Raw genomic sequence first — 22774 nt, forward strand, 5'->3', positions numbered from 1 at the left:
TGGTTACAAACCACTCACACGCAGGCTTTATCTAAAGGATTTATTTCAACAAATGGAATAAAACCCACCCCCCTCACAAGTGACACTTACAGCCGACCGTGACACTGTGAGCGAGCCGGATGGCTGCCTGCGAACCTGGACCGGACCAGCTCCTACAAGGCAAACGGCAAGTGTCTTCGCTTACCGAACAATGCTGGGGCCCGGGCTGCTAATGCCAGGCTGGGTCACAGCGAGACAGCCACGTGGACGGCACTTCTCCGGGAAGGGACTAGTAACAATTTGCACAGCAGGAACCGAGGTCCCTTCCACCCACAGAGGAGACCGCAGGGTGGGGGGTGGGAGCTGCCTGTAATGTAACGCGAGCCTCTGGCTCTCCCCGACAGGACCAGCGTGAAAGGAGATGGAGTTTTACAGGGTGGGACAGGGAGCTCTGAAAGAGCCATCTGCACTCCTTGATGGTTAGCAGTGGGCAGGCCAAGCCCAATCGATAAGCAGCTGCTGTCCCCCATCCAGCTGCCGTGTACAGGAGTCTGTGTCCCCCTAGGATGAGTCAAATGCTGCTGAGGCAGAGCCCAGACTGCCATAGGAGGCAGCTTGCATTCCCAGACCGGAAGGCTGAACTCGGCAAGAGGGACATGGGGTTCCTGCTCCTTTGGAAACGCCGCTCCCTAAAGAACGCTTTCTGCGCAGTAAAGCCAGGCCTTGCACGGGCCTGCTCAGCATCAGCCCTCTTCCAGGCCAGTGTGACTGTCACGCCCGGAAGGGGGTCCCAGCAGACAGGGTCCCGGGGGGCTACACTACTTTTCTTTCCCTTATTTTGCGTTTGAGTGATAGAGATTTTGCGTTGCTGACAGAAGCGCTGCGCTGAGACCCCAGAACCGGCCCAAAGGGTTAGTTACACAATAGTCAAGCTTCAAAAAGCCTGCCCTCCCTCCCAGCCGCCTTTAAACTCCCCACCCCAAGGACACACTGGCCACTGTGTCCCCCAACACTCTGGTCCACACACGACAACCTTGCTGCCTGACTGATCGGCTATAACAACTACACTCCACAGCACAGCGCAAATGGCCAGCAAAGCCTCGTTGCTCCACCGAGAGTCGCTTGCCGGTGGGATTCACTGCACACCACAACACAGCAGCCAAGCAAACCCCCACCACCACGGGATGGCCAAACTCAGCCCTTGTGTTAATCACACAAGCAGCCCTTGGACAGGAATCCTCATGAGACTCCCACCCCTTTAAGCATCACTGCAACTGCACAATCATCTCACAAACCCAAAGTGTTAATGTTCCAAGCAACAAGCCCAGGCAGCCCGAATGTCCCCCAACGCATATTTCCCACCTGTGCCCACCGTGCTCTCTGAGCAGCTCCAGGCTCAACCTGTAACAGGTCGGTGCACAGACAGGGGCAGGGCTTATGCCCTCTAAAATCACCCACTCTCTGGTCCCCTCTCCAGCCACCTGAGAGCAGTGACGCCCAGTAGGTTGCAGGCAGGGGGAGCAGAGAACTGACCCGAAGAGCAGGCCAGGGGATCTGCAGGGTTTCCACAGTGAATTACAGACACCCCGCAGAAGGCAGGCTGTAACTGCTGTGCAGTTGAACCATGAAACCGGAGTCCGGCCTGAACGCTTTGGGATGGATCTACAACAAACAGGTGCCTGCTTCCCTACCAAGGGGATTAGTGTGGCAGAGGAATCTTTAATTCTGCGCGCAGCCAGCCAGGCCGTCAGCCAAACGACAACCTTGCCTTAGTGGCTTTGAGCTTCCGTGGGACAGGACACGAGCCAGGAGCAGCAGCGGACGGTTGGGGGCTGGGGTTTGAGCAGAGACATGGTGGAGGTAGTTGGGGCAAGTGGAGAGTTTCTCCAGCTCACCCCTCAATCCCAGGACTGACGAACAAAAGGGTATTCATAAAAGCCCAGGAGGGAGCCAGGGAGAAGCTCTCGAGGGCATCGAGATGGATTCAAATCGCCCTGACTCCACCATGGGAAGCATGGTCCCAAGACACCATCCTGAGAGGCCGGAGTCAGGACCCTGGGCTCTCAGTTCAGGTCTCCGAGGATGTAACAAAGGATCCCGTTGACCACGTCCAGAGTCTCGTCCTTCTCCAGCACGACGTCATAGGCGTCCCTGTACTTTCCTCGTTGCTCGTCCACCTGCAGAGCCACCGTGGGGCAAGGGGACAGGACAGGACGGCAACATTAACAGTGGAGAACAAGCACGGCTGGTTGCCAAGCTCAGAACTCTAGGAGCCCCATGAAAGCAGCGCTGGGGATTCAGGGCTGGTGAAAGGTACTCGATCAACAGCCCTAGAGACGGCATCTCCAGAGCATGGGACACGGCATGGCAAGCTCTCCTCTCTGCACCCTGGCACAGGAGCCAGCCCGGCCACAGAGGAATGACCACTCCAGCTCAGCTGAAGGGCGAACAAGGGGGTCAGCTGTGATGTGGACACCTTCCCACTGGTGGGACTGAGACCCACCAAACTCATTTCATACAGCATGCCAGATAGCAGACTTCTCTTGCAGCATGTAGGCTCCTCCCACCTGCACCCCCCCGCCAACCTCCTGCAAATGCTTGGGCCTTGCAATCGCTCAGGAGGGCAGAGAGCCTCCCACGGCCTCTGCCCTCACGCTTACCTTGTCATTCAGGAATCCGATCGTGAGGATGTTCTCCACGTTAGCAACCCCGTCTGCCATGCTCAGGTCTCCCATGGAGTCCCCCAACAGGATGATGTTGGTCCTGCTGCTCAGCTGCTGGAAGTGGTCCGTCTTCTCCAAGACCGAGCCGTTCTTGTTGTAGGTGTGGATCAGCGGCTCTTTAAACTGTCTCAGGACACCCTGTGCAGCAAAGGACGAGCGGACAGACAGACAGGATGATTTCTGGGATGTCTCGGGGCTGAAGGAACAAAGCTTCAGTGTGGTTTGCACCTTTCTTAGAGATGCTCTTAGCGGAGCCAGCTGGGAAACCTGCTGTCCCTCACTGCCCAAGGGCCCTGCTTCAGAGCAATCCGTCCCTTCAATGGAGGATGGCACACAGGACCAGAGCCCTTCAGCACCACTCAAGAACCAGCCAGAGGTGGCATCTCCCTCCCCTCCAAAGGGCTCCCAGAGCAAGGGACCAAGGGCCTAACTCTCAGCCACTCAGGCCCCATAAAGGGGCCTTTAACTGGGTGACTCTGCCTTGTGCAGACAGCCTTCCCCGGGCAGTGCAGAACTGCTGCAAAAGCTCTGCAGTGGCTGCAGTGTCAGGGCGGATCAGGGACATACCGGGGGCCAGGCTGGGGAGCACCGCACTGTAGCTATTCTCTGCTTCCCTGGCTCCATAGATCAGAGCAGCCCCAAAGCCCCTGCATGGCCTCACACTCCAGGGAGCGCCTAGGTGGCTAAAATCTCCCTAAACCTCTACCCCGCGCCCCATGCCCACCCTACGGGAGCCACTGAGAATCAGGCCCAACTTAGTGGGCTGTTTCCAGGGGTTTCATTGGTTTTAAAGATAATTATGGTAAGTTAACGCCCATCCTCCCGCAGTGCTGCCCCCCTCCCCCAAAAAACACAGTATCACGGGCCTAGCTCCAAACCAGAGAGTGAAAGTGATTCAAAACAAAGCGAAGAGCAGTAGCCCACGCTCTCCTGCAAAGTGCAACATATAAAGGAGAAGAGCCAAGCAGATCCTGTATATTGCAGAACTTTCCCCCAGCCTTGTGAATTTAGGCTGTGAGCTCTCTGCAGGGGGGCTCTCTCTGACTGTCTTCACAGAGTGGGGCCCCTGTCTGGTGTGCTACCGTAATACAGCTAATCTAGGCTTCGCTTTCAAAGCAATTTCAGCACTAATAACTGGAAAGGTTGCTATGGTAACAAGGGATGACATTTCCAATGGACAGAGGGGTTTTAACCGAACGGCGCCCTCTCTAGATGTCCCCCGACCCGCACTCGGGGCTAACGGGACCCAACCATGGGGCACGTAGCACAGCGTACCTTGTCATCGAAGTCCATGTAGTTGGACATCACATTGACGTTTGGGTGGAACACCTTGGCCTGCCGGAGGACCTCCTCCAGGATGTCACCCACGCCGGCCGAGAAGATGAACAGGGGGATGTTGTGTTGGTGGAGCTGGTCAAAGAAGGTGTTGACTCCGTCCCTGGGGAAGGGGCGGGAATGCAGGTTAGACAGAGTCACAATAGCACCCTTCATCCCAGAGCACAAGTGCGTCACACTACCACGGTGCTGTGAGTGCTTTCATCCCCACTGGAGACTGGAAACTCACTGGGCCAAGGCACCAGGGCGTTCCTTTATTTACGGCTCCGGGGCCAAGGTGCATACGCTACACACTTCATTGATCATTTCTGCACTGTGGGTGAAATTCAAGCCTGCACCAAAGGACAAAGCCATGTCTACAGGGACTTAGCAGTGGATGGGCCTGGTGTGGGGTGAATTTTACCCTCTATGGTACGCAGGTACCTCCCTGAAGCCTGTCCCAAAGTGCACTGGGCTCTGCATAAAACCTGGGATTCATTCTCTGCAAATGACGTCTTCCTTGGTCGCCCCAACAGCGTAGGCAGGGGTTGCTTCCCGAGCACTATAGGCTGGATTTCAGTCACTGGTTCTTCATAGATTCCAAGGCCAGGTCATGTGATGATCCAGTCTGACGTGTGTAACACAGGCCAGAGAACTTCCCCCAAATCATTCCTAGAGCAGAGCTTTTAGAAACTCCTCCAATCTCGATTTTCAAATGGTCAGTGCTGGAGACTCCCCCATGCCCTTGGGCAAATTATTCCAATGGAATTACTCTCACTGTTAACAATTTACACTTTATTTCCAGTCCACATTTGTCTAGCTTCAAATTCCAGCCCCCGAATCGTGTCAGACCTGCCTCTGCTAGACTGCAGAGCCCATTGTTAAACTGATGGCACTCTGCTCTATAAATGCTGACTAATAATTCAGCAGCTGTGGAAACTGAGGCACAGAAAGAGGCCATGGCTTGACCGAGGTCATAGAGAAAGGCAGCGTTAGAGCTGGTGTCAGAGCCCAAGAGTTCCTGGACTATGCAGCCTTCTACTGCCAGAAGTATTGATACCGTCCGCCCCCCCCCATGGAATCCATGACCATACAGCTCGCCTGGTCTAGAAAAAGGAATTTAATCCTTAGGCAACAAAGCTCCCAGGAAAGATGATGCCTGTTAAACCTATTGCACAAATGTACACCCAGCTAGTGCTTTTAGTGGACGGGGGGTAACGCTCATCCCACGCTATTTCTCCCACACGCAAATTACCTACAAGAAATATGGTCCTTGGCTTCCCCATAGGCTGTAAGAGAGTGACTTCCAGTGAACAAAGCTCTGGATGTAACACTGGCCAGGCAGCTGGCGGGCTGACACCCCTGCTCATCACACTGATCAGACCCTGTGTTGTCTCTGTTGCAGCCGCCTGTGGGCTCTTTGGTTGTGGGTTCTTTGGCACAGGAAACGTCTGATTGCTCTTTGTGCGTGTACAGCACCTAGCACAACAGCGTCCTGATCCCCACTTGGACTCCAGGTGCTACCACAACACGGGAATCACAACAGACTGGGTGCAGTACAAGACAAGCAAAAGGTTTTTCCCCATGTAATGCAGTTCCCCACTGAGATCAGAGACAGAAGCTCCAGCTTTCTTTGCACCAGAATAAATATCACTAACCTAACACAAATACCACCCTGCTGGGCAGACTCTCAGCTGCTCCTGTGGGCTGAACATACGTGGTGTCCGTGCCACACAGAAAGCTGCTAGGGTTTCGTAACTTTTGACTTTTCCAGGCAGTCCATGGAGAAAGAAAAATCTTATCTTTAACAGCCTGGCAGCGTTTGCTCACAAAACCCAGACTCTTAGTCACTGATGATCCTGCCAGGTAATGTTAAGTTGGCTCTGCCAACTCACTGACGCAAGTGGCTTGCTACTCCACCTAGATTTACGGGAGGTGGGAGTGGACCTCACAGGGGGCCTGAGCAGTTCTTGAGGAGGAACCCTAGGAGCAGCCAAGTATGCGGAAAAGGCTTAGGTTGGAGTTTGTGTTGTTGCATTTTGAGATTCGTTTGTGAAGGGGACACGTTCTGACCTGCTGCCCCTTATGTGCCCTGTCTGGAAAGGGCTAGAAAGCAACTAGGAGGCGGATTAGAGTTCTCGGAAGTCAGTTCAGTGACTCCCTTTTTCTCTCTCTGACAAACGCAGGGGTCTGAATGGAACGAGCAGGTACCAGAGACAAGAAAGCGACAGAGCCCTTACAGGGTGTGCTCGCACAGGGACAGGAGAGAGAGGACACAAGCTGCAGAGACCATCCCAAGACCTGTACCTGAGCATCACCTCTGATTCTTCGACTATCTTGGCTATGTCCCTTTTCAAAATCTTCTGTTGCAACAGGAGGCCGTGGGCTCTGGTCCACCTGGAAGCACATATCAAAGTGAGCTTCATTTCTGACGGACTGTGAGCTTCTAGGATCTGACCTAGGGGAAATTACCAGAGTCGTGACCAAGACACGGTCCATCAGACTAATTGTTGTTTACAGAGAGTTTCAACCTTCTCTCTGCTTTCCATATAAGGCTCGTTAAGGGTAAGAGGCTGCCTGAGGAAGGCTGGTAGCACTTACTTAATCAATGCATTTTTATTGTATCCACCACCAGGGTATCTGGGCACCCAACACAAATGTCCGACTTGCTCTGTTTTTTCTCCAGCACTCTTCGATGTCACTGTTGATCTATTACCCGGGACTGACTATCAGAGCTGGAAAACAACCCAGCCCCAAATACCAGGCCCTTTGGGATCCCTTTCGTGGAGGGTGTGAGAGCGGGACAGTGAAACTACAGCTGTGCCAGATGCACCATCGCTCAGGTGGAGAACAATGAAACCCACAAGTAAGAAAGGAAAAGGAAGGAACTGGTGTTTCCTTCTGAGGCACGAAAGCCATGGGCTCACTTCTGACAGCTGCATTTTCAAAGCATATCCCGCTCTCAAAGGGGACCTACTCTCTCTCTTTTCTAAGGGACTCTGCATCCTTTTCTTAACAGGAATGTTACTTTCAGAGCTGCAAGTCTGCACAGAAATCTTCTGGATCCAACAAATCCACTGAGATCTCAAAGGATCATGAAGTCAGAACACGATGGCGTGGCAACTGCCACATGCTAAGGCAGTTTGCATCAGAGTTAACGATACCACAGCCAAAACCCTGCTCCTCCCTCTCCATGTGCTCCTTGCTTTTGCTTTTTGTCCACCACACTGCCATTCTGTAAGTGGATCCACCAGGCTTGATCCTGGCCATATTACCAGAAAGGATGCTTCATGCACTTGGAGAAATGGGAAGATGGACTATCAAAAAATTGTACTTCCACTGCACAGTGAGTTCTGCTATGCAAGGGGATCTGGGGACTGAATTCCCCTCTCTCTTCTTGTTTACCCACTTATTTTCTAGCTCACGAAATTAGCTCTTCATACACAGTCACTCACCATTCCACCATGAGGGGACGTTTTTCTTCCATGGTCCGGTTGGGGTCAATTTCAATTGGATAGTAATAGTGCAGCAGATCTTTTAACTAGAACATTTGATGGGTTTAAATAGAAAATGCCACGAACAGTTAAGGGCATCGAAAGAGAGATTTTAATAACAAGCAAGCAGAGTATTTGCAGAATTCACAAATGCATCACAGCTTAAAAATAAAACCCTACATTGTTCATGAAACAACTGAGTATCATGGCAATTTCATGGGGTCCCAAGGGAAATATTTAATACTGCTCTAGAAATCAAGCTGAGAGTGTCAGCAAGGTTAAATTGTTCTGGACAGAGATTAATGTCCTTTGCTCACTATTTATCACTGTTCTCTTTGACATGAAATGCCCATGCTTGGGTGTGGCGACAGGTTTGTAAAGATTCCCTTGAACTCCGACAAGTGCTCCCATATCTGAAATGCTGCTTGGAAATTTGTTCTACTCTCTTCCCTGGCAGGCGGTCACATCTGTCCCAGTGCTGTGCTCTAACCCCATCTCCACTGTCCCCAGGGAGCCTACCCCTAGCAGGAGAAGCAGCATGTGGACTGTATATAGAGCCAAAAGAGATGGAGTCTGACAGCACTAAACGTACCTTTTTTCTGCCTTCTTCGCTAATGACTTGGCTGTTATCTAGGATATCTGGAAAGACAGAAACAGTCACTTGCCCAACCCCGGGAAAACACACGAGGGCCCTTTCCAAATCCCACAGAAAGACCAGAGTCAACACTTGCAAAAATGACAAGTGATTTTGGGTGCCACCATTTTTGGATGCCAACTTGAGATGTTTGACAGGAGCCTCACTTTCAGGCCTGGTCTGTACTGGCGGGGGGAATCGATCTAAGTTACGCAACTTCAGCTCCGCGAATAACTTACTGCAGTGAGTCGACTCCATGCTGGAGAGAGCGCTCGGGGGTCGATTTATCGCGTCTAGACTAGATGCGATAAATCGATCCCCGCTGGATCGATCGCTGCCCGCTGCGGTAGTGAAGACATACCCTCAGAGAGTGGGTGCTCGGCATTTCCTGAAAATCAGGACCCGTTAGGGCATCTCTCCGAAGGAGGAATAGATCAGAGTGCACCAGGGGACGTTTCGTGCACAGCAGACTAGTGCAGGGTAGATTTACACCCCAGGTTTCAGTGTTTGTGTAGACCAGCCTCGAGACGGGGCGTTGAGGGAAGAAAGGGGCTTGGGAGGGGGCTCTGAGCACAGTGGGTGGGAGGAAGGATGCAGAGTAAAGAGCCAAGGGAGGTGCAGTAGGGGAAGAGAGCAGACGTGCAGGCTGGGGCACAGTCACGCCTAGCCCCGAAGGCGAGGAAAAGAGCCGGCACTTAATGGGGAAGGAGAAGAGGACGCAGAGAAGGGGGTCTGGGGGGATAGGGTGGAGCAATGAGATAGGGGGGTGATTGGCACAGCAGCATTTTGGATGGGGTGGGGGAAGAGGAGCAGCAATCAGTATGAGCGGCCGCCAAGCCCCGGAGCAGTTACAGCAGCAGAAGGGACTCTATCAAGAGCGAGGGTTGGGGAGGAAAATGCCAGGGCTTAGCAACAGCCCGTGGGTGTGGGTCCGGGGGCGGGTGGGGAAGGTGCGGGTGAGACAGAGGTTACAAGACTGGGCGACGGAGACGGGAGCGAGGAACATAAGCTACAAACGGATGGACATAGTGTTTGTTCGACTCACTGTGCGAAGTGGGGCATCGTCTCCCGTTAAATCCAAACCTGCTGAGGGTCATGTCGAAGTCTGAAACGACCTGAAGGACACAAGGAGGGGGAGCAAAGGACAGTATCTGAAACCGCCCCAGCATGCTGTGCTTTGAGAGGTGCACGGGCAGGGGCGTGGGCAGCAACGGCCTGTGTTTCTCACCCGGGCACTGTCAGGATAACGGCCGTATTGCGAGGCACTCACATACTACGGAAATGGAGGCTAGACAAGTGCCTTGAATAGCTGATGGGGTCCACACAAACATGGGGCGTTATTATCCCCCTCCCCACTGCCATGGCAATGCTGAAATATCCCGCAGCAACGGGCTCCTGCCTGCACAGCTCAGAACACAAAGCGAAACCTGCAGTTTGTCTGGTCCCTCTTTCCTGAGCGCCGAGATTACGCGCCTCACGTGCTCGGGGCTCTTCATGTGGACCGTCGCCTTCTCCAATTCAGGGACCTGCGGAGACAGATTGATTCCGAGGAAGGGGTCGGCGCTAAGAGACACGCCCCAGCTGCAGGCCCCAGCACGGTCAGTATTCGCTGGCCTGGTTTCCACGCAGCTCACCCGACTCCCTCTCAGCCCACAGTGCCTTAGGGAGCATTTCTCTCCTCCGGGGACTGATGCAGGAGGAAGAAAATCAACTCTGTAGAGATGATGCTACAGGGTCCCGATCAGTTATTCCACTGCAAACTGGCTCCACCGATAAGACAAAGAGCAATTTCTCTACCTCTGGTTTCGGAAAAAACTGTTGGATTTACCAGCCACGAACTATTTAGGTCCTGATCCTGCAAGTCCTGAAGGTGCAGGCTTGGGCCTTCCCTAGCTGTACCAGGGCAAACAGCGCCCCGGCGGACGCTCCCATAGAGAGGTTATTGTGGCGTTAGGGTGGGTGGTGGCGGTTGTGTCCTCACACGCTCTCCGCCCTCTCCCCCCCACTGCTCTACCTCCCCTACTGCCCCTCCCCCAGTGCTCCGCTGTGCCCCGCTCCCCCCCGCACCATGCTCCCCTCCTCATCCCAACCCTAACCCCGTCCTCCCCCCATTCCCCGTCCTCCCCCCACCCCCGGCTCCGACCCCCCCTGCTCCCCCCATCCCCGGCTCTGACTCCCCCCCAGCTCCCCCCATCCCCGGCTCTGACTCCCCCCCGTGCTCCCCCCATCCCCGGCTCTGACTCCCCCCGTGCTCCCCCCACACCCGGCTCCGACCCCCCCCGTGCTCCCCCCATCCCCTGCCATGCTCCCCCCACACCCAGCTCCGACCCCCCCCGTGCTCCCCCCACCCCCGGCTCCGACCCCCCCCAGCTCCCCCCATCCCCGGCTCTGACTCCCCCCCGTGCTCCCCCCATCCCCTGCTCTGACTCCCCCCCGTGCTCCCCCCATCCCCTGCCATGCTCCCCCCACACCCAGCTCCGACCCCCCCCCGTGCTCCCCCCACCCCCGGCTCCGACCCCCCCTGCTCCCCCCATCCCCGGCTCTGACTCCCCCCCGTGCTCCCCCCATCCCCTGCTCTGACTCCCCCCCGTGCTCCCCCCATCCCCTGCTCTGACTCCCCCCCGTGCTCCCCCCACACCCAGCTCCGACCCCCCCGTGCTCCCCCCACCCCCGGCTCCGACCCCCCCCAGCTCCCCCCATCCCCGGCTCTGACTCCCCCCCGTGCTCCCCCCACACCCAGCTCCGACCCCCCCCGTGCTCCCCCCACCCCCGGCTCCGACCCCCCCAGCTCCCCCCATCCCCGGCTCTGACTCCCCCCCGTGCTCCCCCCATCCCCTGCTCTGACTCCCCCCCCGTGCTCCCCCCACCCCCGGCTCCGACCCCCCCCAGCTCCCCCCATCCCCTGCCCCGACCCCCCCCAGCTCCCCCCATCCCCTGCCATACTCCCCCCGGCTCCGACCCCCCCCGTGCTCCCCCCACCCCCGGCTCCGACCCCCCCAGCGCTCCCCCCATCCCCCCCGTGCTCCCCCCACCCCCGGCTCCGACCCCCCCAGCGCTCCCCCTACAGCCGGCTCCGCTCCCCCCGTGCTCCCCCTATGTCCCCCCCGCCAGGGGAGCGCCCCCCCGGCCCCTCTCACCATCTCGGCCCCGCTCCGGCTCCCCTCGCCGAGGAAACAGAAACAGAAACGCCGGAGCCGCGGCCTGGACGCGCGGGGGAGGAGCCGGACTGCGAGCGGGGGGGCGGCCGGGGCTGGATCCGGATTAGGGGCTGGGCTGGTCGTGTAAACTGCGGGGCTGGGGTTAGGGTTCTGGGGGAGTGAATTAGGTTAGTCTTGGGGGGCTGGGGCTGGGGGCCCGTTAGGCTAGGGGGCAGGACTGGGGGGCTGGGCTGGGATTAGGGGCTGGGTGTGGGGCTAGAGGTGCTAGGCTGAGATGGGGGGCTGGGGGAGTCTGTGAGGTTAAATTGGGGTCCTGGGCTGGGATGTTGGTCTGAGATTGGGGGGCTGGGGCTGGGGGCCCGTTAGGCTAGGGGGCAGGACTGGGGGGCTGGGAGTCAGGATGCAAATGCTGCTGCATTGAGGGCAGGGGCTCATGGGGGGCAGGCTTAGGGGGCTGAGCTGGATGTGCTCCGTCAATACAGGACGTCCCAGGTTTGGCTCTCAGAGACCCTGGCCCCTGGGGACAGCAGGACATCTCCGTTCAGGCCCTGAAGCCAGCTGGGCTGGCATCGCCCCCTGTATCTTCCAGTGCAGGGCGGGCCGGGGCTGGCTGCAGAAAGCTGATATTGTGCAATCTAGGACCCAAGCCTGCCAGGAGCTGCCGAGCCCCCCCCACCAATCACTGGAGTCAGAGCCCGCATGTTGCAGGTGCTCACTACCACACCTGGTCAGGCCCTCACCTGTACCAAAGTTCACTGCTCGCAGGCGCTCCCACTTCCCCATTGCCCACAAACAGCACAGAAGTCATAAATCATTCCCAGAACAAACATAGGCCGTAACTGCTGCAACTCAGGGCTGGTCACAGACCCGGTAGAGGCCGCTGTAGTTAAGTTATTAAAAACAGTCAAAAGGCAGGAAATTGAACATTAAGGCAACTAGCTCTTATCTCACAACACCAAAAGTAAAACCGGGGCATGCTGAAAACGGGCTCTGAGCTTCCTGCAACGCAACCCTAAATAACATAATTTCATTAAATTGGAGGGGGGGAAAAGGCCACCTGCATTTTTAGTTGCTTCCATTCACAAATCTCAACGGACTTTACAAACAGTAACGAATCCTTACAAATCCTCAGTAATGTGCTTTTTTCATTGCCCATTACTGATGGGTATGTTGAGTCTCAGAGAGGAGAAGTGACTTGCCCAAGGTCAGACAGTGAGTCAGTGGGAAAGCCAGGAACTGACTCCTAATTCCTGTTCTGGCCTCCTGCAGGACTCTACTGCCCCTCCAGATAGCAGGCCGCGTACGCAATCCAGCAGGTGAGGTACCAGGCTGAATCAGGTGAGCTTGACTCCTGGCTCTGCCACTGACTTGTGTAGCGTTAAGCAAGCCACTTAAGCTCTCTGTGCTGTAGCTTCCCAATCTGTAAAATGGGCATAAGAGAGCCGTTGCTCGGTATCTGTGGAACATCAGACGTATTTGGAATTCGAGCTCCATTGCAGCCGTGCTGCCAGGCAACCAGAGGCGGCGGGAGGGGGCCCCTTTGCCAAGGCAGAGATGCAAATATAAGTCGCCAAACAAGTTATCATTCCAGCCAGCCCCACTGATCTAGGGCAACTGTCCCAGCTGCTGACAAGTACAGGAAAGGTTCTAGAACCCAGCCCTGTCAGTGATCTCATTATCGGGCGGGTTCTGGAACTTCGGGGCTAAATACGCATTTCAAAGAACATGTAGGAGGGGAAAGGAGAAAGCCCAGTAGCGCCTCGGAGAGGAGCTTCTTCTGCTGTCTCCAGGCTTACGGACATGGATGACACCTCGGCTTCAGCGGGGTACTCCCACCCCCACATGGAGAGAAAGATGAGTGCCATGGCTTGCACAGTCTTCAACGAGCTTCGACTGGAAGGGAAACTCTGTGATGTAGTCATCAAAGTCAACGGTTTGGAGTTCAATGCCCACAAGAACATCTTATGTAGCTGCAGTTCCTACTTTAGGTCAGTGCTTGACGCAAGCCAAGCAAGGGAACGGGCGCAAAGACTGCTTGCTGGTCTATTGTAATTGTTTTAAGATGGAGTTGGGGTGGACGGAAGCCTTGGAACTGGCATCCATTGTTTAGCCAGAGTCCCGATAACGGCCTAGAAACCGGTATCAGGCCACCATCTAATATTTAACCATAGCCCTGGAAACTGGTGTCCAGTATTTATCCACAGAGCAGGAACAGCATGGGAAGGGACATTCTGGGATTCCCTGCATTCCCCTGCAAAGATGCCTGGCTTCCTCCCACATAAGCCAGAGGAGATTTCAGTTGCCCTCCGTTGCAACAAGGCAGCCAGTCATTCTGTGGCTACTTATCCCCAAGGCCCCAACTCATTTCACACAGGCCAACAAGCCGATCAGAGTTTGGTCGCTGTCCTGTAGTCTGGTTTAAAACCCAAGGTGAAAAGGTCCAGCCTGCCATGGCTCATCCCCGGAGTCGTCTACCCACCTGGCTTGGGAGCTGGTGAAGAAGGGATAGATGCGTAAAACAGCGGATTTTATATAGGCTGTTTGGTTAAAGTGCTGCTTCATTTTCCAGGGCTTTGTTTACCAGTGGCTGGAACAACACGGAGAAGAGAGTGTACAATATCCCTGGCATCTCCCCTGACATGATGAAGCTAATTATCGAATACGCCTATACGAGGACAGTCCCAGTCACTGCTGACAACGTGGAGCGGCTACTGGCTGCAGCAGACCAGTTCAACATCATGGGCATTGTCAGGGGGTGCTGCGAGTTCTTAAAGTCTCAGCTGTGCTTGGAAAACTGCATTGGCATTTGCAAGTTCACGGAGTACTACCACTGCCCGGACCTGCGGCAGACGGCCTACATGTTCATCCTGCATAACTTCGAGGAAATGGTAAAGGTGTCTACGGAGTTTCTCGAGCTCTCGGTCAATGAGTTTAAAGACATCATTGAAAAGGACGAACTCAACGTGAAACAAGAAGACGCAGTGTTCGAGGCCATTCTCAAATGGATTTCCCATGACCCCCAGAACAGGAAACAGTACATTTCAGTCTTGCTGCCTAAGGTCAGTTTTCTGCTGTTTTTTTCTTTTCTTACTCACGCCGGCTAAACAGTGGTGGGTGGCACTGAAAGGGACTAGAGTAACAGCTCCTTAAACTGGAGTTAGTTCCTTTTAATGCACAGGAAATGTATAACAGACAGGGGCTGTGCAAAGATTTTCCCACACTCAAGCCAGCCCATAGGCCCCAATCCTGTAATCAGATCCCTGTGAGGGAGCCTGGAGAGTCCACAGAGTTTCGCACAAGCATGAGGGCTGACCAGGATAGCAGCAAATCACTGCCAAGGAGCCAGAAGCTGTGGAGGGGGAAAGCTGGACTGTGGTACCAATAATCTTTCTTTAAACCAAGGAAATTAAATCCCCCAAAACTTAGTTAACACAGTGTTAAGATTGCCCAGTGGTGCCTTGTGCCTTTCCAAAATGCTGAGTGGCTAATTTAAACCTGAGACCCAGGAAAAACCAAGATAAAATGGATGAATCCCCCCACCCCGCAATGCAATCTTAATTCTGCCCTCTCGCCAGTGCCCAGACACACCAATCACACACACCGGCACTCTTATCCTCATGGATAGATCACATGAGCATTGTGGGATAAAATCCAACACGAGTTCCTTGCTAAGGCAAAACTAGGGTTTAGGACAAGTGTTGCAAGCAGGAGCTACTTACACCCTGCACTCAGACACTGAGCCTTCTCCACACAAACCACCCCAGACCTGCAAAATTGTAATCACTCCTTCGCCCTGGTCCCAAGGATTACTTCCCTTTACCACTCCTGATGTCTCTGAGACCACTGTTCTGAGGGACATCCCACTGTGACAACCCCTATGGCAAGGCGGCATCCTTGTGTGTGTCTGCTGAAAATTCAGCACTGAAATGAGTGCAATCCCCCAAGGTGCCCATGTCCCTCTTGTCATATCAGTCACAGCTGTATCAAGGCGCTCCAAGGAATCCCAGCACCATTTAACACAGCTACGCCCAACACAATGACACAACGGGAGCGTATGCAGATCAGTTCTGGAATTCAAATCAGTGGAACACAACACAAACAATGGCATGCTCTTAGTCCTTCCACAGATCTAATTATAAATTAATAGATGTAGAAGTCCAGAAGGGACTATTAGATCATCTAGTCTGACCTCCAGTATCACACAGGACAGAGAATTTCATCTAGTTACTACTGTATTGCACCAAATACCTGTGTTTTGAATAAGGCATATCTTACTGAAGGGTATCTGGTCTTACCAAAGACTTTAAGAGATAAAGAATCCACCACTTCCACGGGTAGTTTGTTAACCTTTGCACTGCCCTTTCCGACCCATTCCAAGTGGCTATGAACCTCTCCAGGGGGGCAGAGAGTTAAGACTGCATTGTGGGGGTGGCGTCTGCCATAACTTAGTATTTCTTGGTTTTTAGAAATTTAAAGTGAGCCGCTCTCCACATTCTGGAAGGGTACAAGGCACCACTGGGCAAACCAGACTCTGCCAGAAGGAAGTTTGGAGGCATTTAATTAGATATGCAATACAATACAGCAGCTAGTGAGGCCAATGCAGTTTTAGGTTTCCTATACAGAAACATTATGTCATAGTTAAGAAGTAGCCCCTCCCCCCATGTGAATCTGATGTATCTATACCTACAACAATACATTCAGTTCTGCCTCTTTATAGAAGGGCACAGATGAGAAACAGGAAGTGTATCACATTATAAGTAGAATGATTAGGGACCCAGAGGGACTGACTGATGAGGAAATATTAAAAGAATTAAGTGTGTATAGCTTAGCTAAGCAATGGCTGAGGGGAGGGGGTAGAGAAGGTATAAACACCTACGAACCTGGGGCGAACGTGCCAAGGGAGGAATTATTTGGTGGGGTACCAGGGGGCTCAAAGATATCTTTGGCTAAGGAATAGTCTCCCACAGGAAAGGAGGGACAGCCATATGGCCTGAGAGATTTAAAACTAGACTTGGACAAACCCATGGAAAATACAGCCTAGGGAGGAGTCCTGCATGAGATGCCATGGAATGGGCTAGATGTCCTGCTAGGTTCTCTCCCTCTCTGATTCTACGACTAGCCAGCAGGTAGTAACAGTCTGTGGTCAGTGCCAAAACCAGGCCTGATTTGAAGCAGTGACCCGTGAGGGCCTGGAAAGTACGGTATTCCCTTTAGCAAGCCTCTCAGCTTGCCAGTCTTCCTTTCAGACCCCCTGTTCCAACATGGTTGAAATCAAACTATTTCTCGCTGGCCAGTCCTGTAGTACGTAAAAACCATCCAGAGATGGCTCTCATAACCACCCACACTGCATCTTGAGTCCCACCTCCCCTTTACCTTTCTAGGTTCGACTAGCGTTGATGCATGCGGAGTACTTTATGAACAACGTTAAAATGCATGATTTTGTAAAGGACAGTGAGGAATGCAAGCCTGTCATCATAAATGCACTGAAAGCCATGTATGATCTCAACATGAATGGCCCCTCAAGTTCCGATTTCACCAACCCGCTCACGAGGCCTCGCCTGCCCTATGCAATTTTGTTCGCTATTGGCGGATGGAGCGGGGGTAGCCCAACCAATGCCATTGAAACGTACGACGCCCGAGCAGACAGATGGGTGAATGTCACCTGTCAGCAGGAAAGCCCCCGTGCTTACCATGGCGCTGCCTATTTAAAAGGTTACGTCTATATCATTGGCGGATTTGACAGCGTGGACTATTTTAATAGTGTCAAACGGTTTGACCCGCTTAAGAAAACATGGCACCAGGTGGCTCCCATGCACTCGAGACGCTGCTACGTAAGCATCACTGTTCTTAACACCTTCATCTATGCCATGGGAGGGTTCGACGGCTACGTGCGTCTCAACACAGCAGAACGGTACGAGCCAGAGACAAACCAGTGGACGCTGATTGCACCCATGCACGAACAGAGAAGTGACGCGAGTGCCACCACGCTGTATGGAAAGGTAAAAAGGACTTGAGATTATGGAATGCAGCTGCTGCCATAGCCCTCCCCTCTGGGGAGCAAGAGAGCAGGACTGGTACCCAACTGGAGTCTGTAGCATGGTAGTGTTAAACGGTGCATGTTGTAATAGTCACCTCTAGGATCACAGGGATTTACTGGAATGTGGAAAGAACCAACACCAGCATGCACATCCTGCTAACCCCCCCAGATCAAATACAACATCTTAACAGCAAGGCCTGGCCTGCACCTAAAACTTAGGTTGACCCAGAAACGTCGCCCAGGGGTGTGGAAAATGCACGCTTCCGAGAGACGTAGATAAGCCAATCTAAGCTGCGGCATAGAGATGGCTGGAGCCCTGGAAGAATCCTTCCATCAATGTAGCTGCCACCTCTCAAGGGGGTGGACGACCGGCTGTGATGGAAAAAACCCTTCTGTTGCTGCAGCACACACCTGCAGTGCTGTGTGTGTTTGCTGTAGTGTAGGCGAGCCCTCAGTTACAGCACCATATACTGATGCAGGTGCGGTCTGCTCTGATAAGTACAATAGCCTTGACATTCCTTAGTCTTTGGATTAGGGTCGGGGCCTCAGCTGAGGGCCCCATTGTGCTAAGCACCGACAGTTAACAGTCTCAATGGATAAGGCAAATGGAGGAAGGGGAAGCCAGAGGCATGTAGAGGGGAAGAAGTGGCTTGCCCAGTCAGCCTGCAGGTCAGTGGCAGAACTGGGACTAGAACCCAGGTCCCCTGACTCCTAGTCCAGAGCAAAATTCTGCTTTTGAGCTACAACTGTTGATTTCAGGAGTTGTACAGACATGGTCCGGAGACAGAAGTTGGCCAGCGCTTGTTATTCTTTTTTCATAAGCTTCTAAAATTACAATCTTTGGAAAAATACAAATGTAAGCATTAAAAGGAAACAGGAGCAAAGGTACCTTTTGTAGCCGCTCCCCTTCTCTGAACGTAGCTGATGAAATCAGTGTCCCAGGACTGATGTGAGCACTCCCACGGATGCCGAGGTGTGGTTAGGATGCCCAAAGCTAGTAGATGGGAGAGAGACTTACTCCACAACGTGTGCTAATATTGATTTGATTAATATTTTTTCCTGTTATAGAGCTATGTATGCAAAAATCTGTCAGAGCAAGAACCTCTCACACAATTGTAGTACAATTTTAGATGCAAAAATACTTTGTAAGTTTTTGGAATTTTTGCTAGAGACATGCATGTGGCAAGATGATTTTTAAAAAATTAACCTGTAGAAGTTAAATGTTTTCAGGGTTTAAAAAAAAGTGGAAACAATGCATCTCAGGATCCTGGAGGCCAGAGTAATACTGAGACAGCGTAACACAGAGCAGGGGGCACTAGGAATCAGGAATGCTGGGTTGTAATTCAACTCTTCCATTCATTCAGTGTCACATCACCAGTCTGTTTTTCCCAGTTATGGCAGGCCCTTGGAGTGGGAGAGGAGGCCTATGAAGTATATTTGTGATGTGTTCTGAAAATCTTGCTGAAAGGAGCTGTAGCAGTGGAAAGTGTAACAGACACACTCACTGGACTGGTGATCAATTTACCAATCTGTCACTCTCAACTTCCCAATTTACCCTTTAGACTCTGGTACGACAGACCTCGGGCTGTCCAAGAACAGGCAGTTAGCTAGCATGGTGAAGGTAACATAATGGTAACATAAGAATGTGCAGAAGATTAGAATAGGGGACTGCAATCTCTTACCCTGGCTGTTGAGCTAGAGGATTCCTAGTGCTTCTATAGAACTCCCATCTCAAGAAACAGAAGTCCAAACTCAGTTCCTCAGGTGGTCAATCACCGCACTTTTTGCATTAACCCTGGCCCAGGAAAAGAGGCTAGTCCTAAACAGGATAGGATCATTTCATTTCCCCCCCACAAATAGAAATATTGTAATCTTTTTAAAACAGGTCTATATATGTGGTGGGTTCAATGGAAATGAATGCCTATTCACAGCTGAAGCATATGATGCTAAGACAAACCAGTGGACGCTAATCGCACCGATGAGAAGCAGAAGAAGCGGAATAGGAGTAATAGCTTATGGAGAACACGTCTATGCGGTAAGGTGACAGCTGTCAGCTTTCATTATGGCGGATGTACGTGTGGCATTTGCTCTAGTTAAAGTGCATGAGCAGTGCTCATAAATTTCACGCACCCTCTGTCTACAGGTCAGATTTCAAGAGTCAAGGTCGAGCAAAAAAGAATGAACTGCTTATTGAGAAGGGGCAGAATAAAATGCATTTTTCCTCCATTTAAAACATAAAACAAGAACGGCCAGACTGGGTCAGACCAAAGGTCCATCTAGCCCAGTGTCCGGTCTGCCGACAGTGGCCAATGCCAAGTGCCCCAGAGGGAATGGACAGAACAGGGAATCATCAAGTGATCCATCCCCTGTCGCCCATTCCCAGCTTCTGGCAAACAGAGGCTAGGGACACCATCCCTGCCCAGCCTGGCTAATCGCCATTGATGGACCGATCCTCCATGAGCTTATCTAGTTCTTTTTTGAACCCTGTTATGGTCTTGGCCTTCACAACATCCTCTGGCAAGGAGTTCCAGAGACTGACTGTGTGTTGTTTGAAAAAATACTTCCTTTTTTTTTTGTTTTAAACCTGCTGCCTATTCATTTCATTTGGTGACCCCTAGTTCTTGTGTTACGAGGAGTAAACAACACTCTTATTTACTTTCTCCACACCAGTCATGATTTTATAGACCTTGATCATATCTCCCCTTAGCTGTCTCTTTTCCAAGCTGAAAGTCCCAGTCTTATTAATCTCTCCTCATATGGCAGCCATTCCATACCTCCAAAAGAAGTTTTGAAATAACAGCTATAGCTTTGAAATAAAGCTTGGCAGAGAATTAGCCCTGATGGAGAAACATCTTTCACAGTCCTACTGAAGACATTTCACAGGTCCAATACCTTGAGAAATGCTGTTCTTGGATGTGCCCTACTCAGTCTTTATTTTTAACTAGTGGCACGGGCAATAGGCTACCAGTGTTCACAGGACCATCCCTCAGAGGGTGCGGGGCCCGGGACAACCCCCACTCCCCAGGCCCTGCCCCCACTCCACCCCTTCCCCCAAGCCACTGCCCCACCTCTTTCCGGCTTCTGCTGGGAGCTGGCAGGGCGGGGCAGGCTAGGGCTGGGGCCCTTGCTGCTACCAGTGCCAGGCCTCCTGCTAGTCCCCAGTCCGCCCTGGACCCTGCGTCCCAAAGCGTGGGGCCCCCCAAAGCACAGGGCGGTTGCCATAGTCCATCCTATGCATGGGACGGCTCTGACTGTACATACACAGCATATAGGGGAAAGTTCTCACCCATGGTGCAGCTGTTAGGGTGGGAATTGAGTGAGGCAGATGCAGTGAACAACATACAGTAGAAACTCAGAGTTACAACACCAGAGTTATAAACTGACCAGTCAACCACACACCTCATTTGGAACCAGAAGTGCACAATCAGGCAGCACAGAGATGAAAAAACAAAACACCAAATACAGTACAGTGCTGTGTTAAACGTAAACGACTAAAAATAATAAAGGGAAAGCAGCATTTTTCTTCTATATGGTAAAGTTTCAAAGCTGTGTTAAGTCAATGTTCAGCTGTAAACTTTTGAAAGATTCCCCCATGTTAAGAGTTAAGAACAACCTCCATTCCTGAGGTGTCATAACTCTGAGCTTCCTCTTGCTTCAGTGAATGAAGTGTGCACTCAGCTAGTCACTTTTTCATGGAATTGGATTTTCTGATTCTCCTTATGGCATTTAGTTCCAGATTAGTACTTTTGCGCTAAATTATACTCATCCCTTTCTGTACATGCAGTAAGATCAATTTCCTCAAATACAATATAAAAGTGTTCCTATAACCTTAGTTGCAGGTGTAGAATGTTATAATAATCTGGACCACAGAGGGTATGAAGATATTTTCTTCAATGTATATGAAATTTTTACAACATACCCCAGATGAACATAGAGGAAATGAAAGTTTAGAATATGAACAACTCCTAAATTCATAGATAACTACTCTATTCGGCTGTCTCATTCCACAAAATTTCATCTAAAATAGGTTGTGAAAGTAAGTCATGTTTATAGCTCAACTATTTAACCTCCAGTAACATCTAAGGACTTAATGCCAGCTGAGGAGAAAGCTTGGTACTGACAGTTATTGAAATAAATACTGTACCCAAGAGAACTTATATGAAATCAGAAAGATAACAGAATATTTTAAACAGGTAGGCATGAATTGTGACAAGAGGCTACACACATCCAAGGTTGTAGAAAACTGAGTTGTATTGTGTTTGAGAAATAGTTTGGAATACTGTTATATGCAAAAGGGGCAGAGTTAAAGTTTCACTTGGAACCTTTTTTCAGAGTAACAGCCGTGTTAGTCTGTATTCGCAAAAAGAAAAGGAGTACTTGTGGCACCTTAGAGACTAACCAATTTATTAGAGCATAAGCTTTCGTGAGCTACAGCTCACTTCCTCAGATGCCTTGTTATTTCCCCACTTTGAATGCTTAACCTCACAACCTTACAATTCTCTTCATGTAGTTTTTAAATGAATTTTGGATTATTTCTGCTTAACTCATATACATTGTGTGCCTTTGCCTCCTTCAGATGTAAGAATGTAAAATTTGACTATTCCAACGAACATTTTTGAAGGTTAGATTTTACCACAACTAGAAAGAACAAGTCGCCTGCAGTAAGTGAACATGCAGAATTAAGGGTCTGATTTTCAGAAGTGCTCAATACTCACACTTCTAGTCAATGAAGCTGAATATGCACAGAATTTGGCCTACTGAATATACATGAGTCCTAAACCCACGTAACAATTCAGCCACCTAATGTAGGCCCTTCCTCAGCTAGTAAACTCCATATTTCTTTGATGTCTACAGGTAGGAGGCTTTGACGGCGCCAACCGTCTTCGGAGTGCAGAAGCCTACAATCCAGTTGCCAACACCTGGCGTACAATCCCCACCATGTTTAATCCGCGTAGTAATTTTGGCATTGAAGTGGTGGATGACCTTCTGTTTGTGGTGGGTGGCTTTAATGGTTTCACGACCACATTCAATGTTGAATGCTACGATGAAAAGACTGATGAGTGGTACGATGCCCATGACATGAGCATATACCGTAGTGCTTTGAGCTGCTGTGTGGTGCCAGGACTAGCCAATGTCGGGGAGTACGCGGCCAGACGAGACAACTTTACAGGGTTATCACAGCGAGATGAAGTCAAATACTCCTCTTCGACAAGTACCCTACCTGTATGAATAGCTCCACTTAGCTAATAAAGTCTTCTAAGCAAGAACTGTATGTATTCACTTTTTACAATAAAAGCAATTGGATACAAACTCACAGGAATAGTCAGTCCTAGAAATTGTTTCATTCAATGGAGCCAGACATCTATAATTTACAAACATGGGTTAAAGTGCTGAATAGTGCATATCTAGCAAAAAAGCATATGGAAGACCACAAT

At 51.6% G+C, this 22774-nt stretch overlaps 2 protein-coding genes across 6 annotated transcripts; one reads left to right on the forward strand and one right to left on the reverse strand.

The window, feature by feature from the left end:
- Positions 1 to 26: 26 nt before the first annotated feature.
- Positions 27 to 11475, reverse strand: NT5C3B (5'-nucleotidase, cytosolic IIIB). 5 transcript variants are annotated; one of them, XM_073326226.1, is made up of 9 exons: positions 11282 to 11475; positions 9572 to 9670; positions 9190 to 9259; positions 8103 to 8149; positions 7472 to 7557; positions 6324 to 6413; positions 3978 to 4140; positions 2640 to 2840; positions 27 to 2156 (listed from the first exon to the last, which is right to left on the reverse strand). In XM_073326226.1, exons 1-9 carry the CDS (start codon positions 11282 to 11284, stop codon positions 2043 to 2045), a joined length of 873 nt encoding a protein of 290 aa, XP_073182327.1. In that variant the 5' UTR covers positions 11285 to 11475; the 3' UTR covers positions 27 to 2042. The 5 variants fall into 5 exon arrangements, with proteins under 5 accessions (XP_073182327.1, XP_073182329.1, XP_073182328.1 ...); XM_073326228.1 differs by having other exon boundaries at positions 9618 to 9670; positions 11282 to 11473; XM_073326227.1 differs by lacking the exon at positions 11282 to 11475 and adding an exon at positions 9942 to 10130.
- A 1748-nt stretch (positions 11476 to 13223) lies between these two features.
- Positions 13224 to 22752, forward strand: KLHL10 (kelch like family member 10). The gene is made up of 5 exons (XM_073325545.1): positions 13224 to 13290; positions 13872 to 14361; positions 16684 to 17301; positions 19225 to 19374; positions 22194 to 22752. The coding sequence occupies exons 2-5, from the start codon at positions 13942 to 13944 to the stop codon at positions 22566 to 22568; spliced, it is 1563 nt and encodes a 520-aa protein (XP_073181646.1). The 5' UTR covers positions 13224 to 13290; positions 13872 to 13941; the 3' UTR covers positions 22569 to 22752.
- The last annotated feature ends 22 nt before the right edge of the window (positions 22753 to 22774 follow it).

The sequence above is a fragment of the Lepidochelys kempii genome, chromosome 27 (genome assembly GCF_965140265.1).
Source record: "Lepidochelys kempii isolate rLepKem1 chromosome 27, rLepKem1.hap2, whole genome shotgun sequence".
Classification (NCBI taxonomy): Eukaryota; Metazoa; Chordata; order Testudines; family Cheloniidae; genus Lepidochelys; species Lepidochelys kempii.